General features: G+C 41.9%; 1 protein-coding gene across 1 annotated transcript in view; it reads left to right on the forward strand.

The window, feature by feature from the left end:
* The first annotated feature begins 910 nt into the window (after window positions 1–910).
* The window catches only part of PTPRN2 (protein tyrosine phosphatase receptor type N2), a 1,032,194-nt gene continuing 1,014,269 nt past the window's right edge, over window positions 911–18,835 (forward strand). Inside the window, exon 1 of the mRNA XM_077809485.1 lies at window positions 911–1,147. Within this exon, the coding sequence (XP_077665611.1) occupies window positions 1,036–1,147 (112 nt within the window). The 5' untranslated portion in view covers window positions 911–1,035. The remainder of the gene's footprint in view (window positions 1,148–18,835) is intronic.

An 18,835-nucleotide genomic window follows, 5' to 3' on the forward strand; every position in this document is an offset into this window, starting at 1 on the left:
ATTCTCAAGTCCTTTACTCCCCTCCCCCTCCTGTTTTACTGAGCTTGCCCTGAGATAGGCTTTTTTTTGGGGGGGGGGGAGAGATGGGGAAAGGGCAATATTGGTCGGAACCGTTGTTAAAATATTGGCAGTGCCCACAGGAGGAAGGGGAGACTGGGCAAAAATTTGTTGGGGGCGGGAGGGGGAGAAGTGCGTCTGAGAGACCCTAACCCGTGGGGCAGGGACCTATTTCCCTACTTTTGACCCTACCATCTGTCCTTGTTATTTTTTCTGTTGTTCCCCATAATTACTTGAGTCCCGGGCCCAGTGGATCCTCCCCATAGGCTGGGGAAGGGTCCTTTAGCCTGGAACCCAATAGGAGGGGCCTAACTATCTTTAGTTTTTTCAGGGAAGCAGTTTGGATGCTGTAAAATCATATCATTAGTAATGGGGAAAGGAAACTAGAAGGAAACATGTCTTTCTGGCAGCAGATCAAACTGTCAAGGGTGTTTGTGGGTAATGGTGGGAAACTGATATTTTAGGGCGTTTGAGCCTCATCTCACCCTGAGGCCCCTTTTTGTTGTTTTAAATACCTGATCTTTCCTGCACCTTGCAGGCACCAATTTTTTGCTGATAGGGAACCTCACTCAGAGAGGGTTGAGAAGCATTTGGGTGGGGAGAGGCAATTAGGGAAGCCCACCCTCCCTCAGTCCTGGGGGGAGCAGGGGTGGGCGGGGGAGCCCCCCTCAACCCCAGTCCAGGGTGGAGGCGGGGCGGGAGCCCTGGCCCGTGGGGCTCAATGAGAAGCAGCTGCAGCGCGGAGCTCATTCATGTGCAGGGAGGAGGCGCCTGTGCGCCGGCTCCCCCTCCCGCTGCCTGCCTGGCAGGGAGTCCGGGGAGGGGCCGGCTGGGGCGGGCGGCGCTGGTAGCTGTCCTGGGTGTTGAAGCTGCTGCCGGATCTAGGGAGCCGCCGGGAAGCGACGCCAGCCCGGACGAGGCAGCATGGACTGAGCGCCGGAGGGAGCGGACCGGGCAGCCGCCTGCGATGGGCCAGGCATGATGGGGGCGCTCGGCTCCATGCTCCCGCTGCTGCTGCTGGTCTTCGCCGTCGCCCCGCACAGCCAGCTCCCGCGCGCCCGAGCCGGAGCTGCCGCCGCGGCCAGATTCGGTGAGTGCTGCGGCCGCAGAGGAGGGGCCGGGCCGGGTGGAGCGGGAGGGGGCTGGGGTCTCACAGGTGAGCGGGGCTGCCCGGCGACGGCAAACGGGGCAGCCTCGGGAGACAGTCCCCCGCAGCCCGCCCCGCCGAGCGCCCGCCCTCAGCCCCGCGGCCGCCCTCAGCCCGCCCCGCCGAGCGCCCGCCCTCAGCCCCCCGGCCGCCTTCAGCCCGCCCCGCCGAGCGCCCGCCCTCAGCCCATCGGCCGCTGGACGCCTCCTGTCAGCCCCTCGGCACGAGCCCCCAGCCCTCTCCCGTCAAGCGCCTCCTGTGAGAGCCCCCAGCCCACGCTGCTGTGAGCCTGGTGTGTGACAGCCCCCCAGTTCCTCCCCACACACCAGGTTCAGAGTCGGATGAAAGACCCCCGCAACTCACCCCACTGCCAGTATCATGAAACCTGCCCTCCCCCCCGCTGCAGAGCCAACTGCCAGACTCATCATGGTGTGAGGTCTCCAGAGACTCACTCCAAACCCACCCCCTTGAGATCATGGTGTGAGATCTCCCTGCCAAACTGGCCCCACTGAGATCATTGTGTGAGATCCCCAGAGACCCTCCTGCCAAACCCACCCCACTGAGTCCATTTTGTGAGATCCGCCCCACCCCAGAGACCCTCCTGCCAAACCCACCCCAGTAAGACCATTGTGTGAAACCTCCCCACTGAGGGCTTTCAGGTGAAATCCATCTGAACAGAGATTACACCACCAACAGTATTTGTGAGAGCTTCCCAATGTGCCTACTTGTGTCACTGGGAGCATTCATGTGAGATCCCCTGCAGTTAAATTCGCTCCACTGAGACCATTCATTTGAGGCTTCCCACAGAGATCCCCAACACCAGTTCCCTAATCTCCTCATCAAATTCAGCCACGGAGATCAACTAAATGGGACCCCCTCAAACTAATCTCATCCTGCTGAGACCCCTACCAAACTCAACCTATTGAGACCATTAGTGTGGGACACCCCTCCCCCCCAACAGAGCCTTCTCCAACTAAATTCATCTCACTGAGTCCCCCTCTCAGACATAAAACTTCCACTGAAACCTTCCATCACTGAGCCCCCAAAATTAAAAGTACCCCCACTGCCACCCACCCCAAACTAAATGCACCAAGGTCTCCATATATTTACTCTCCCAAAATCTAAACTCATTGCACTGAACCCCTCACATGCTTTAAACCCATACTGAGATCCCTATACAAAGAAATTCCCAAACAACCCCCCACTGAGATACCCAAAATTAACCCACCCACTGACACAATACTGAACCCCACATTAAGCTTAACTCATGGAGAGCCCCCAAACTATTGAACAATATCCCATGAAGACCATCAAAAAGCGTTATCCTGCTGAGACCTTCTCAAACTAAGCCCTGTTGTTAAGATTCCATTTAAATAAACCTCCCACAGAGAACTTGCAAGCATTAAACCTTGCGCTTGAATTCCCTAAATTCAGCTCCCCCAAATCATGAGACCCCCAACACTAACCCTAATCTACTCAGAGATGCTCTTACAACTAACCTCATGCTCTGCAGCTAAACACTAAATCTTCTTATCCAAACCCCATCGCAACAAGCCTTCTCCTTTCACTGAAACTCTGGTAACTAAATCCCAATCAAAGCTACCCACAATGATCTCTATCCAAACAGTCACCCTGACTTACAGCTTCCTACAGTGACTCACCTTGCAAGAAGGTGGTGGTGACTTGGAGAGTTTTGCATTTGGCATCATTTTAGTGGCTGCCTGGACTGGTTAGTGGGATCAGAATGCTAGGTAAATTAGCTTCCTCTGAGAAATACCCCTTTCTATAATAAAACAATTAAATTAAAAACAGAGGAACCCCTCCAAAGCAAACTGTGCAGTTTTCCTAATGCTAATATTGTCTGTTAAAAAGGATTAAAAATGAAGCTAATGATTTCAGTTCAAGCCAGAGAGAATAAACATTAAGTGCTTGCTGTGAGGGGGGTTGGTGAGGTACGTTTTTTAGGGAGAAGGATTTTGGACTGAAGATAGTAGCAGCATCCTCAGTTGTTTCAGTCATGGAGCCCACTCTTCATGGCCTCATGGGAAGAATGCCTGTGTCCAAAATCTTCAGATATTGACTGACTTAGTATTTTCTTTTATTTTAAGAATGCAGTCATTTACATTCTGCTTCTTGACACAATTCAGTTTCTGGTTCCTGGTGCCCTGAACATAAATTTAAAATCTTTTGGGAAATCACAAGAAGTTTGAAAGTATGGATCTGTTTGAAAAGGAGGAAAGGCTCTATTGCCTTTCAGAAAAGCCAGGAAAATAAATGGCTCTAGCACTGCTGGGTATGGAAACAGTTTTAAAATCTCCCATCCTTTTAGAATTTTATTAATCACTCTCTGGAACATCATTTCAGTATCTTGTTAATTGTGAGTTCAAAACTTTAATTTTTACTAATTTATGGAGGGTTTGTACTATTGTAGGCAACAATTACTGCAAGAAAAACAAATGTAACATTGTACAAGATGTCTGAGTTTTTTGGTTGCCGTGGAGGTTATACATTTGTTTTCCTCTGTTTCAACACAGTCCCACTTTCTTAACACACAGTAGTGCAAATATACACAGATGCACTATACAACCGCTATAATAAATGTTGGAGTCCACTTAAAAACAATGTACCTATAGAAAAAATCATATTTAGTTTGTATTTAGTAGGTGATCCAGTAAGTCTCACTATAGACTGACTCATAAATATAAATATACACCCTTGCAGAACCTCGTAGGACATTTTTGTGTGCAAAATGATTGTATAAGTTATTAATTACAATAAAATGATCATCTTCAAATGATCACCTATCTATTTTATAACAAATACCTACATGGTTGTTTCGAGAAGTTGGGGATTAACAAGTTAAAAGGCAAGATAAAATATTAGATCTGTACATCTTCCTTCCTCTGCCCCCATATTGCACATACTATTGCAAGTCGTTCCTGTAAGAATATGTTTTTATAAGATACCATTATCAGCAAGAGAACATACTGCCTGCTACTGCTTCTTGACATTTAAAATACTTCTTTACTTGTAGCATTTTTCATGCAACTAAATGTGAAAATGTATGGCAAAAAAACTAGATTTAGCCAAGAAGAGATGGTCTTATCTTTTCCAACAAGGTGTTCAGTTTCAGAGAGAAAGAAAACAGCTGAGTACATTGTATCCAGTATAGATACTGTGTTCAGAAGACTGATTAAAAATAGAGCTGATAGTTTAATATTCTAAATTAATCCTTATAATGTTAAAAGGACACTGCCAACTTGAATTTTTGGTGGTGAACTATATTAAAAAACAAGAACACAAATAACCATTTCTGACAGAGCAGCCTACAAACAATATATCCTTATTTTGTTTCCTAATTCTGTTAGAATTTTTACATTTTTTTCTTTTCCCCTACTGGTGGTAATATTGATCTTTTCGGCTAGCAGTTTCTCCCTTACTAAATAACTGCACAGGAGAAGCAGTAAAATTGGCTGTACACAGCATGTTTTCAAATACATAAATCAAGCAGTTTTTAATCTTGGGTGTTGCTTATAGCTATAGTAGGTACAACATTTTCATACAGAATTATTGGTTTCAATTTGATGGTGTCCCTTTTAAAAAGATACAGCTGGATCTGATTTTCATATTAGATGACTTAGATGCTATGGGAAACTTGGGAACAAAAGAAATTGTCAGTATTGTTTATTACACTATTACATTGAAGAGATGATTTATTTGTACTAAAACATTAAACTTAGTTCAGTACTTTAAGGTGAGTACAGTCACCTTAATATTGGTATTAAGTAATTGTAGTTTTATGTTTAATTTTACTTTAGATATGGTGACTTAAAATATACTTCTGTATTGCAGAAGGTGATGCTTATGAACTGCAGTAAAATGGATGTGGTTATTTGTGCAAAAAAAGTTAATATTTTATGATGTATTTTGAATGTAGCAATGTAGTTCTACTGTGGTTTATAAACTTGAGTTCTGTTTTTGTATCTTTAGCTCTCTAATATGACTGCAATAAATCAGTGTTGTTTTGGAAAATAAATTGTTGGAAACAATTGTTTCCATGTGCCCTATAATAACAGTTGCCTTCAAAGTGCTATGGAAATTATTTTATCAAAATTTGTTGTAAACATAAACCAAGATCAAATGGACTGTAATTTATGTGGCAGCATTTCAGTTTAGAAGAAGTAGGAAAGATCCTTTTTTTGATAAAGCAGTAACTGTAGGTTCCATTCATGCTTGTCACATACAGTGAATGAACATTTCATTTCAGTTGCAGGTTAATTTTAAAAATGGTAGGTAGGTAGAAACTGATTACATTAACTTATGGACTATTAGATAGTGCTGCATATTATTTGTATAAGTTTCACAAAGAACGCTGTGCTAAACAAAACTGACTTGGGATTCAGTCCCGGGACTACTTATATGAGTAAAGTTAAGCACGTGCCGAATAACTGCCAGATCAGGGGCTTGGGTTCCTCCCCTGCCCCCGAACAGAGAGTGAGAGGGAGGGAGGAGGAGGGTCTGTATGAATATGGAATTAGTTCTACATCCAAACGTTGATTCTTAAATTTCAAGAATACTGAATGGCTGACAAGACTGAAGAAAGGATACAGTGTTTTTTTGGTCAGTGGTTTGAGTTCAACCTAGGATTAGTAGTGGCTGAAAGTTGCTGCCATCTGATGGCTAGTTATTGCGGGATGGCAAATCAATTTATCTCAGTTTAGTACTTAGTGGACAGGTGTTAACATTACCAAACCCACCTGTGATGGGGACTGGGCTTACCAGTGGTGCTTTCTAGTGATTAGGTCACTGTATCCCAGCTCTCTCCTGTTCCCAGTGTCCCTCACCAGCAATCACTCCAACGCTATGGTGGTCCACCTTTTGGTAGATAGCAACGTGGCCCTCCGGCTGGGTTACTATTTGGGTTCACCCTCTTCTGGGATAACAGAGTTAAACAAAATATATACAGTCCAACATCCCCACAAAAGGAAGGGTCTTCAGCCCACCTCTGGGCCCCTGTGGGTGGCATGCCATTGACTCAGTGATTACAGTAACTCTCTCTTCTCTGGGGGACAGGGTTGGGGAAAGGGGTTTAATGCCCCAGTGTCACTGAGCACCCCTGCATTCACACTCTACACACTAGTGTAATCATTTTGTACAAAATATGCATTGAGGTGACATTTGAAAACTAATATCAAATATTTTTGAGTGATATATGTACGTGGTGGGTATTAAGAGATATGGGTATATACTAAAAATATGACTAAAGTGTGCTTAAACTCGGCCTGTTGGGGAGTTGGTAAACAGGTCCCACATAGACAAAGGAATTTGAATTTGAATCTCTGACTGGCCTGTTCTTCAGGCAAAGGCAATGAAGTTCCATATTTGCACGTAAGTAGTAAGCAGGACCATCAAGACAGTAGGGAAAGGAGATGGCAGGAAACAGAACAATTTGCATTTAAGCTAACAAGTGGGGAAGGAAGAGCATGAAGCTTCCTTTACCACTAGACTCCATGTTGTCTTCCTAACAGCTTTAATAAACTTTACTTTGAAGGGTTACCCTCATAAAAATCAATTTCCCAGGTTTACTGGTCTCTAAAGAGTGGAGGTCTAAAGTGATAAGCAATTGAATCAACTGATTGTGTACAATATTACTTTATTATAAAAGTGCATAGAGTGAGAATAAATGCATAGATCTGAAATCTAATGATACACTGGTGATTAATATCACTGTGAAATGTATGTATTAACACTATATGAGGAAATATGGATACTTAATTATATTAAGTTTTAAAGTCTGTGGCCAAACAGGGAGAAACAGGTTCCCTCCCAGACAAGACAGAAGGCAGCTATTTACCTGTTTCCTATATAAATTAAGCATAGTGGAATCAAGACAATCATAGAATCATAGAATATCAGGGTTGGAAGGGACCTCAGGAGGTCATCTAGTCCAACCTCCTGCTCAAAAGCAGGACCCATCCCCAATTAAATCATCCCAGCCAAGGCTTTGTCAAGCCTGACCTTAAAAACTTCTAAGGAAGGAGATTCCACCACCTCCCTAGGCAACGCATTCCAGTGTTTCACCACCCTCCTAGTGAAAAAGTTTTTCCTAATATCCAACCTAAACCTCCCCCACTGCAACTTGAGACCATTACTCCTTGTTCTGTCATCTGCTACCACTGAGAACAGTCTAGATCCATCCTCTTTGGAACCCCCTTTCAGGTAGTTGAAAGCAGCTATCAAATCCCCCCTCATTCTTCTCTTCTGCAGACTAAACAATCCCAGTTCCCTCAGCCTCTCCTCATAAGTCATGTGTTCCAGACCCCTAATCATTTTTGTTGCCCTTCGCTGGACTCTCTCCAATTTATCCATATCCTTCTTGTAGTGTGGGGCCCAAAACTGGACACAGTACTCCAGATGAGGCCTCATCAATGTCGAATAGAGGGGGACGATCATGTCCCTCGATCTGCTCGCTATGCCCCTACTTATACATCCCAAAATGCCATTGGCCTTCTTGGCAACAAGGGCACACTGCTGGCTCATATCCAGCTTCTCGTCCACTGTCACCCCTAGGTCCTTTTCCGCAGAACTGCTGCCTAGCCATTCGGTCCCTAGTCTGTAGCTGTGCATCGGGTTCTTCCGTCCTAAGTGCAGGACCCTGCAGTTATCCTTATTGAACCTCATCAGATTTCTTTTGGCCCAATCCTCCAATTTGTCTAGGTCCCTCTGTATCCTATCCCTGCCCTCCAGCATATCTACCACTCCTCCTAGTTTAGTATCATCCGCAAATTTGCTGAGAGTGCAATCCACACCATCCTCCAGATCATTTATGAAGATATTGAACAAAACCGGCCCCAGGACCGACCCCTGGGGCACTCCACTTGACACTGGCTGCCAACTAGACATGGACACATTGATCACTACCCGTTGAGCCCGACAATCTAGCCAACTTTCTACCCACCTTATAGTGCATTCATCCAGCCCATACTTCTTTAACTTGCTGACAAGAATATTGTGGGAGACTGTGTCAAAAGCTTTGCTAAAGCTTTTGCCCTTGCTGAATCCATGTTGACTGTTCTTGATCACCTTCCTCTCCTCCAAGTGCTTCAAAATGGATTTCTTGAGGACCTGCTCCATAATTTTTCCAGGGACTGAGGTGTAGTCTGTCATTCCCCAAATTCTCCTCCTTCCCTTGTGCATCATATTGTGCAATGGACAGGATGTCAAGACAGGTGTAAGTGGGAAGCCATTGTGAGGAGCGGAGGTGGTGGTCAGAGAGAGGGGAGCACTAAAACAGAGAAGTTGAAGTGAATCATGTGTGGTGAAAATGACGTTGAGAGATTCCAACTGATGGGAAGCATCAGTCCGTAGTTGGAGGCCAAGAGAAGTGGTAAAGGGGATTCAGGGGTTGGGTGTAGATTATGGCAGTTGTGGTGGGAAGAGAGAGAGAAATGATGTTGTTGTTTCAAAATCACAGTTAAAGGGAAGGTTTGAAAGTGGGAAGAGGAAGAGGGGAGTCCTGCCACAACAGGGAAGTAGTGTGTGTGTGTGTGTGTGGGGGGGGAGAAAGTAAAGTAATCTATGGGCCTTTCAGCAGCCCTAGACCCAAATCTATTGTGAGACCATTAGGCTTTGGTGATTGTAAGTGAGGGAAAGGGGTGAGAAATGAGGGTAATGGACAGCATGGGATTTGTTAGAGATGAAACAGACATTCCAGAAAGAGAAGTTGAAGGGAGCAGAGCAGAGAAATAAACAGCAAGTTGGAGTAAGAGTGACAGACTCAAATGCAGGAGGAAAGGCCAGGGAGGGAATGAGTAGAAGGAAGGGGAACCTGAGAGAAGAGGTGCTGGATTGGGTCCATAAAGAGGAAGCAGGAAGAGGAGGAAAGGGAAGTGTATATGAGTGGATGACTATTGAGCTTTTTAATGTAAGTTTCAGTTCTTTAGATGGTAATATATATTTTTATCCCAACCAGCATAAATGAGCCTCTATATACTGCAGCATTCATGGTAAGACTCATTATACTGTTCAGAAGAAGAATAATATTTATCTTATAAAATAATTATTAAATTTAGGATCATGTTTATAAGGTGATTAAAGAGGCTTAGCTTTATGGAACCCATCCGTTTTGAAAAATAAAGCGTGCTATAGGAAATTACAGTATCTTGTTCTCCGTATTTTTTTTTTCATTTAGTGCAAACATGCTTTATTGGTACTAATGACAATTCACTGATGCAGAATGCCTCTTAATGAAATACTAAGAATTATTTATCAAATAACATTTTGCGTAAGATCAAAATCAGTTTATAAATCAGATTCCTTCACAAGTTTTAAAGAGTAAAACCAGTTTGCTAGGAGAGTCTATGAGAGTTTCAGTGGGTCATAGGGGGAACCAGGTCTTTTGTTTAGTCACAGTCCAGCTAGACACACTAAGTGTGTAAGTGCTGCATAGGCTGCCTCATGTTTCATTAGCAGTACGTTTCCACCCTTATGTGAAGGGGGACATCTCTGATGAGGCGAGTGTTGCTCAGTCACACACCATGGTTGGTACAAAGTTTGACCACTGTGACTGATTAACATGAAATTATGATGTGGAAGTCCACTGGAGATGGAGCTGATAGGGAACGATTGTATGGCTGGTTGAGTAAGATTTTTAATTTTGTTTTACTTTGCTCAGATCTGAATTTAAAATGTGGCTTCAGAGGGTGACAACCAATTAGTTCAACTAAATCACCACCAGGGAATTTGAGTTTGTTTTCTAAGTCTTAAAAATATCTAATTACACTATATTTGTCTTGGTAAAGGTGGGTCTGTAGAATTTTAATTTTGATTATGCAATATGTTATATATTAGCTGTTGCTTTTAATCCATTTCATACCGGAGTATAGCTCAGGGCTTGCTTTGATATTGCAGAACCTTACCTGAAATAACATGAGCCAGATTCCATCTAGCCCTTACTAAATATGACCAGGTTCCCTCTCACCAGCCCTCTCTCCTCCTCCACATCTATGTATTCACAAGAACCACTGGCTATCTCTTGGTTTATTACAACCAACGTCAAGTAATAGAGACCCCTCTCCACCTGTTTGAGAAGCATTCATTGGTGAACCTCCCTCACCCCACTACATGGAGTAGGAATTAAAGATGTGAAGCCAAAACAAATGGTCTAAGTAAAAAAAAAAAAAAAAATAAAAACAGGATTGTGAAGTTAGGAATTAAATGTCTGTTTTGTTTTTTTTGGCCATAGAATTAGATGTGAGCAGAGAGAAGAAATCAAGGGTATATGGTGCAGCATTGCCAATCTCGAGCATTCAAAAATCATGTGTCACGCCTCCAAAAATCATGAAAGTGGTATCAGAGTCATGAGATTTTTTTTTAAATAATTAATTTTGGGTTCTTTTTATATGCTTTCTAGTTTCAGCATTTCGGGTGTGCTGGCTTCAAGTTTTCAAGCTTTTCTCCATAACCATGAGTGCTAGAAACTTACTTTCTTTTTAAAATGAAAGGTGATATTCTTATGCAGTCTCCTTATCCAGGAGTTAGGGCTTCAGGAAATACATGAAAAATTGCAAGAATCTTGATAAAACTGGCAATACTGATGGTTTTTCAGCTGTTGTGGATTGGATGTGCGATGCATGGGCACCTTGAAGAACAAGGTCTGATGTGGCCACAGTGGTTGCAAAGATGAAATACATGTTCATTTTACTGAAGTGCTAAAACAAATGAAGGAATGTAAAATACTGCAAAAGATTACCTTATTTAAACCATATTTTAGACCCATGGACATTTCTACCCATCTTCAGTCTTTTCCAGCTGTAGCAAACAAAGGGGAAGGCCCTGCAAAATGTTGAGCATTAGGGGCCCCAATACAGTTAAGCATTTAAATGTGACTAAACTCTAAGTGCACAAGTAGTCCCATTGCAGTTGAGACTGCTCTCCTGCTTAAAACGAAGTACGTAGTTACTTGCTTTGTTGGACTGAGGACAGAGAGCTCAGCATTTTGAAGGACTGAACCTTACAAATATGAAAATGTTAGGTCCTCCAGTTATGCACAAAGCTTAACAGGAAAAGTGATTTTAAAAAAAATGAGATTTATAACAATATGGCAGACAGAAGAGAGATTTTTAGAAAGGCAGTAGTGATAAAATTGCAGCTCTGGGTCCAATTGTCCTTATATGATTAAAATGTTCAAGATATTGAGCCTAATTATATTCATTCTCAAGTGGATGGTAAAACTCGTATTAATTTCTATGGAAACAGGATCAGGCCCATTGTTTCCAGTCTGTTTTTAAAGTTATATATAGTTGGAGTTGGTTGCAATGAGAGAAGATTTCTGTGAAAAAAAATTGTGCATTTCCATCCCTTCCTAATTTTTAATTGCAATTTCATGCTTTCCAAAATCTGTCTATCAAAAATGTTACTTTTGGCATACCTAGTGTACCTTGGATTATATGCAGATGTTCCTCTTGACTAATGACGGTTGAAAAATGACTTATTAATAATCAGCATGACAATGTTGAAATCAGAGATTTCAAGGAAAAAAATAAAGTTAGTAATATTTTGTAGTATTTCCATCTTATCGACTGTCAATAGACTAGGACATTAAGATCACTCAATCATATTCTTATGTGGCAATCAGAGTAAATCTCTCAAACACTTTTTTATTGAGCAATAGAAATTGCAGCTATCTGTGACGATTGAGTAGCATTTGGAAAAGGAGCGAGGGGAAGCTTTCATAGCACCATGACTACGTTATATCTGGTATTAAAGTTAGCCAAGCAAAGCGAGGTGCTACACTCAACTCAATGGCATTTTTGTTTGTCCATCTGTCATGCCCACTCTGAAGAGTTTATAATCTGAAGGCAAATAACAAAGAAAGGGTGGTGGAAATGGGTAGCAGGCAAGCAAAGGGGTAGCAGATGTCATGGTTGATATAACACTTACTAAGAAATAACTAAAATGGCGTGTGTGTGTGTATAGTGAAGATAAAGTAAATCAAAACAGATGCATCTCAGGGCTATCCTGATGAATTAGTGGTTTAAAGGATTACCCGACCCCAGTGGGTGCATGTCCAGGCATACAATTAACCGTTTTAATTCCCTTTTAACAGAGTGATCTACACTGAATATTAAGCTGTTGTTCATCTCATTATCTTTGTTTTCCCTCTATTAGAATAACGCTAAGAAGTTGTTTTCAGCTGAAAAATCGTCTTCACACAAGTGAACTCTGAGGGTAGTTCAAGTGCATTAGACAAAGCCCCTCTCATGAACAGCCCCATCAGCTCTGTTCATGCTCCTTTAGGTGTTTTGGAGTGAATGAGGATTTAGGCATTTTCAGTTCCATCAGTGTTTTGCAGACTCCCACTAGCCCTGATATCAATCTAGGGAATTCAGAGATCCAAGACATTGTATATTTTAATAGGTCTTGCTTGAAAGTGGTTGAATATAATATGATTAGGTCTGTTTAAAGCAGAGTCTTAACAAAGTATTATTTTAACAATTTTTCTCCTCAGTCTTTTTTTGTGTTGGAGCCAGCATGTAATATCTCTTCTCCTAAACTTCATATTGTAAAATATCACCAGATGGCAACTAACTGGAAAGAGATCAATTTTTGTTATGCCATTTGTTGATGCTTATACATTCCACTGTGGGTGGTACTCCCACTATGGTTTCCTATTCTCTATTTCCCAAGTCACAGTTCATTTGTGAATAAGTTTTGCCAAATACTGTTATGGTGATACTGTTTGTGGATATTGTAATTCACTAGAGAACTGTCAATCTAAATACTCAAACACATGAAGCTGGCTATGATGAAGTGTGTCTATTTAATGTAGGCCCTGATCATATAAGCAGCTTCACCAAAGATGTCTGCACTGGTCTGAGGCTAGTTAACTATTAACTAGAACAAACATGGTGAGGACAAAGTTTTTACTTTGGGAAGGTCCTCTACCTTCCACAACCCTAAATAATCCCCATCTTTCCCATAGGAATAGATTGATGGTGTGAGAAGGACATTGATCCTTGAGGATATTCCTCAACATGATAAAATACAACAATTTTGAGTTAGGCAGAAATTTTGGACTTAAACTATGAGAGTGTTCCTTTAATAAAATTAAAATGTTATATTTGAAGAAATTACATTAATGGGTTGGTATTTAGGCCCTCAGAATGTTGGTGGTGAACCCATATTAACCAGAACCACCTTTAAACAAGTTTGTAATAGCAAGCTGCCAATGCACCACTAAGTAGATCCTTTGCCAGTATAAGATGGGGCATGTACCACATTAAATGTTTTTTTTCAAAACTGTTGTAGACTACTACTGCTTCTCCCTGTGTAGAATGGACACAAACTATGTACAATCTTGTTGGTAAAAAAATATGTCTAGGTATTACGATTTGAACTCTAAAGACAGGGAGAAAGGTAGAGGAAAAGGCACTGTAGAGGGGCCTGAGCATTGCAAATATTACAAGCTGTGTTTAGAGAAAGATCACTGCTCCCACCATTGAAATGTTATCACTGTTGGCATGAGAGGGAAGACTCTAAAAAATGTACAGAAACGCTATATAATTGTTTTAGGCAGTATATGAAGATTACTTCATTTTAATGGAGCTTTGGGGGATTTTGGGATAACAGAACAGAATTACTCTAAATGGAACTTGGCTAGTGCATCGCAGCTAATCGTTTTGGTCTTACAAAAAGTCCCCAGGCTCTGATAGGCCAGAAGTAGTCAGGAGCTTTTATTTTTCATCTCAAAGACTGTACCTGCAACAATCCAATACCCTTGACCCTGTGCTGGAGTATTCCTTCAACACAGAAATATTATATTTCCTTCAGAAATATTATATTTCCTTCAGAAATATTTATTTCCTTCAGAAATAAAACTGTCACTTGTAGAATGGCAACCACCACTTCTTGCAGTACTTAAATTCAACTTGGAGATCTCCCGTCAAAGTGCTGATGAGACCCATCCCTGCTGAGTTTCAGACTTCATGAGCCCAATCTTAGCCAGGGCTGCAGTAGGGCATAGGAAAAGACGTAACTGAACATGAAACTGACAAAAACTGGATTTTTTTCTGCATTAGCTGACTTCTTTCTCAGAATGAATAAGTTTCTACCATTTATAGTTTGGCCATTTCCTGTGCATTTTTCATGAGAAGGAGACTATCTTTTACCTGAAAAAATATGAATGCACAATAATAAAAGTCCAACTCCTTTTATGACACCTGTGTTTGGGTGTGGGAGATTAAAGTATACAAAAGGAACTAGCATTAATGATGTAGTGGATCTGTTGGGCATTTGGAAAATATGTTTATGAAGAACATATTTTAATGACTAGTCTGCTGTTAGATCTATTATGGAGAATATAACCAGTGGGTGAATCTATTTTCTTATTGCCTCTATTCATTTTGAAACTCATTTTGAAACAACTATTAGTTGTGCAGACTAGCAGATAAAATATAGTAATGTTAAACAAAGAAACACAAAAATAGCCCTAATATGTAGTTACCTGAAAAAGTGTCACTCTAAGAAACATAGCTTTATTTATTTATTTATTTATTTATTTATTTTAAAAGGATGAAAAGTAGATGACAGGTAGAGATCTCACACTGAGATATGCAGTCTTCATTTTGTGTAACATTACCTTTGATTATCTAAGTGTGCAGATTGTAAAACAGAGCAACGGCCCTTCTTCCCTGATTGTTGTTTTACTGCCACCAAAATTAACTTGTGCAGTGTAAGATACTCCATAAAATAATACTTAAATTTATTTTAGTATGACTATTATTCTCATCTCATGGAGAATAAAGATAATACAGGTGAATAAATTCTAGAACAAAATATTCTGTGCTTAATAGTTGCTTAGATAAACAAAAAATGCATATAGCCTTCCTCACCTCTTGGGCTCCTATGCAGGTCGCTTTCACGATGGTTGTGATAATTACTTGCTTGTAGAACAAGAGATCTGAAGTTGCTCCTAAACCTTGTTCTGCCCTGATATGCCAGCATTGCTGGTATTGTTAAATTTGATGATCACTTTCAGTCATTTGTTTTGTGTTATAGTCAGAATAAGACTCTAAAATCTAGAGTTTAGTCTAAAGTCTAAACTCAACAGTTGCTAAGGTTGTGTTATGCAGGATCCCGCAGAGCCACGAATGGTGCTGGTTGTAAGCATGTCATTTTAGATGGTTCTGGTTTCGTACACTCCTTTGCATTTCCCAACCGTGGTGAAGAATACGTTTTGGTGCAGGAGAGAGGTTCTAAGTAGACTTGGTCAAAAATGGGAACTTTCATCCCATAGGAAATTCTGATATTTTGACATCTGTTTTTGTCCTGAGTAGGGATGAAAATGCAAACTATTGAAATTTTTAATGGACTGAAAAGTTTGGAAGAGTCAAAATATTGTGTTTTGATGTGCTCATAATCAAAATACTATATAATGAGTCACTTCAACATTGTATTGTGTCCATGTCAACCTGAGCAGCCATAACACATCATAGGAGTTGCGGTTTTGGTGCTGCCCCTCTTTTCCTGAATGGGTCAGGCTTCCTAGCCAGACACTTACATGATGCACATTAGTCATGGGACTCCCATGTTACACTGCAGTGGTTCAACCAGAGGAGAGACTGCATTGCTTCATGGGAAATGTAGTGCAGCCAGGAAACTCTGTTTCTAGAGTTAGAATTTAAAGCCAGAAGTGAAAACCAGCCTCATCTGGTCTGACCACATGTATATCACGGGCCACCAACACCACCCAGCACTTGTACTCTAAACCCTAAAACTGAAATTAGATCAAGCCCTCAGGAGACTTAACTGTTATGTGCCAAAGGCAGAGAATAGGAGGAAATGAGGTGCACTAGTGCCTGAGGTGCCTGCAATGGCAGGGAAATGATTAAGTGAGATATAACCAAATAATCGTGGCAAGTGACCCATGCCCACATGCTTCAGAAGAAGGCAAAAAATCCAAAGGTCACTGCCAATCTGACCTGGGGGGAAATTGCTTCCTGACCCCACAGCTGGCAATCTGAGCATATGAGCAAGAGCCAGTCAGCCAGGCACCTGAGAGAGAGGATGCTCGGTGCCACCTCAGAGTCCTGGCCCCTAGAGGAGAATGTGAAACCCAGAGTGCAACTTTCATGGTGCACTGCAAGGAGCACAGCTCAGGCAGATACAGTGCAATGTTGAACTGACCTGAAATGAAACATTTTGATTTGATTTGACAAACCGAAGTATTTTGTTTTGATTTCCCCAATGAAAAATAAAGTGAACAAAATCAAAAGTTTCTCTTGAAAAAATATTGATTGGGTGGAAACTGCATTTTCCACTGAAAAAAATTCTTGGCAATTCCTGACCAGCTCTAGTTTTTAAGTTAGGATAATGAGAGAAGCTCAGAAGGATTTATTATTTTTTAAAGACCCTAATCATGTTGTTTAACTGTAGGAAGGATGCAAATGGAATCAGTGCAGACATGGTATTACATTACCTTTCTGAGATGTCATCTGTAATCTTTGTTTTTATAGCACTGTCAGCACTAACAAGCCTGTTATATGTTTTTGTTGTCTCCAAAGAGCCAAAAATATATTGGTTGCAACAAAAGTGATGATTTTTTTTCAAAAAAGGTTTCAGTAGCACATACAACTATGTAGGTACCTGCTCTCCAGAACAAAATCAGATTCTATGATTGTTTGTTTAACTACTTACAAATCCTAAACTGATCTGAAATTGTACCTTTCTATGAATACCATGACACACATGAGCAAGCAAAGGCTTCTTTTTCAGAGGTAGGAGTGTAATATTCCTTAAAGAATTAGAATTAGAGTTTAGCTTTTAACATTTGGGATTTGTTTTGGGGTTTTTTTTGTACAATTTTTTAAAGTAAAGGACTTTTTTGGAATGTTCTACTTCTAAATTTACAGCAGGGAATTGATAGGCCCAGACTATTTAATGTATTCCCTATAGTATTAACATTCAGAATGTCCCTGAATGTTGGGAAAATTCAGGTCTACATCTTATCTTCACTACTGGCACCTTTCTCTAATGGGCTGCTCTAAACCCCCAGATCCTCCCTCTATGTCTACACTATGAAATTAGGTCGATTTTATAGAAGTCGATTTTTAGAAATTGATTTTATACAGTTGATTGTGTATGTCCCCACTAAGCACATTAAGTTGGTGGAGTGTGTCCTCAATACCGTGATTAGCATCGACTTACAGAGTCCCCACAGTTCCCGCAGTCTCTGCGCCCATTGGAATTCTGGGTTAAGCTCCCAATGCCTGATGGGGCAAAAACATTGTTGAGGGTGGTTTTGGGTACATGTCGTCAGTCAGCCCTCCCTCCCTCTGTGAACACAACGGCAGACAATCATTTTGCGCCTTTTTTCCTGGGTTACCCTTGCAGACGCCATACCATGGAGAGCATGAAGCCCACTCAGATCACCACTGCTGTTGTGAGCATTGTAAACACTTTGCGCATTATCCTGGAGTATATGCAGAACTGCGCTAAGAGACGCCAGCACGAGGACGATTGTGATGAGGACATGGACACAGACGTTCCTGAAAGCATGGGCTGTAGCAATTGGGACATCATGGCAGCAGTGGGGCTGGTTGATATAGTGGAATGCTGATTCTGGGCCCGGCAAACAAGCACAGACTGATGGGACCGCACAATGTTGTAGGTATGGGATGATTCACAGTGGCTGCGAAACTTTCGCATGTGTAAGGCCACATTCCTTGAACTTTGTGAGTTGCTTTCCCCGGCCTGAAGTGCAGGAATACCAAGATGAGAGCTGCCCTGACAGTTGAGAAGCGAGTGGCGATAGCCCTGTGGAAGCTTGCAACGCCTGACTGCTACCGGTCAATCAGGAATCAATTTGGAGTGGGCAAGTCTACTGTGGGTACTGCTGTGATCCAAGTAGCCAATGCAGTCACTGACTTTGTTATCAAGGGTAGTGACTCTGGGAAATGTGCAGGTCATACTGGATGGCTTTGCTGCAATGGGGTTCCCTAACTGTGGTGGGGCAATAGACGGAACGCATATCCCTGTCTTGGCACTGGACCACCTTGCCAACCAGTACGTAAACCACAAGGGGTACTTCTCAGTGGTGCTGCAAGCACTGGTGGATCACAAGGGACGTTTCATCACCATCAACGTGGGATGTTTAAAAGCTTGCTGGCACTCTTTGCTGTCTAGGTTAGACCTCAGCGCAACCAACATTCCCATTGTTATTGCTGCTTGCTGGGTGCTCCATAATATCTGTGAGAGTAAGGGGGAGATGTTAATGGAAGGGTGGGAGGTTGAGGCAAATCGCCTGGTGGCCGATTTTGAGCAGCCAGATATCAGGGCAATTAGAAGAGCACAGCTAGGCGCGCTGCGCATCAGAGAGGCTTTGAAAACCAGTTTCATGACTGGCCAGGCTACGGTGTGACAGCTGTGTGTGTTTCTCCTTGCTGGAAACCTGCCCCCTTTGTTGATTTTAATTCCCTGTAAGCCAACCACCCTCCCCCCTTCAATCACAGCTGGCAAAAGAAATAAAGTCCCTATTGTTTTGAAACCATGCATTCTTTCTTTATTAATTAAAAAAAAAAGTGAGATAACTGACAAGGTAGCCCGGGTGGGGTGCGGGAGGAGGGAAGAACA

Source organism: Eretmochelys imbricata, chromosome 2 (genome assembly GCF_965152235.1).
Source record: "Eretmochelys imbricata isolate rEreImb1 chromosome 2, rEreImb1.hap1, whole genome shotgun sequence".
Lineage (NCBI taxonomy): Eukaryota > Metazoa > Chordata > Testudines > Cheloniidae > Eretmochelys > Eretmochelys imbricata.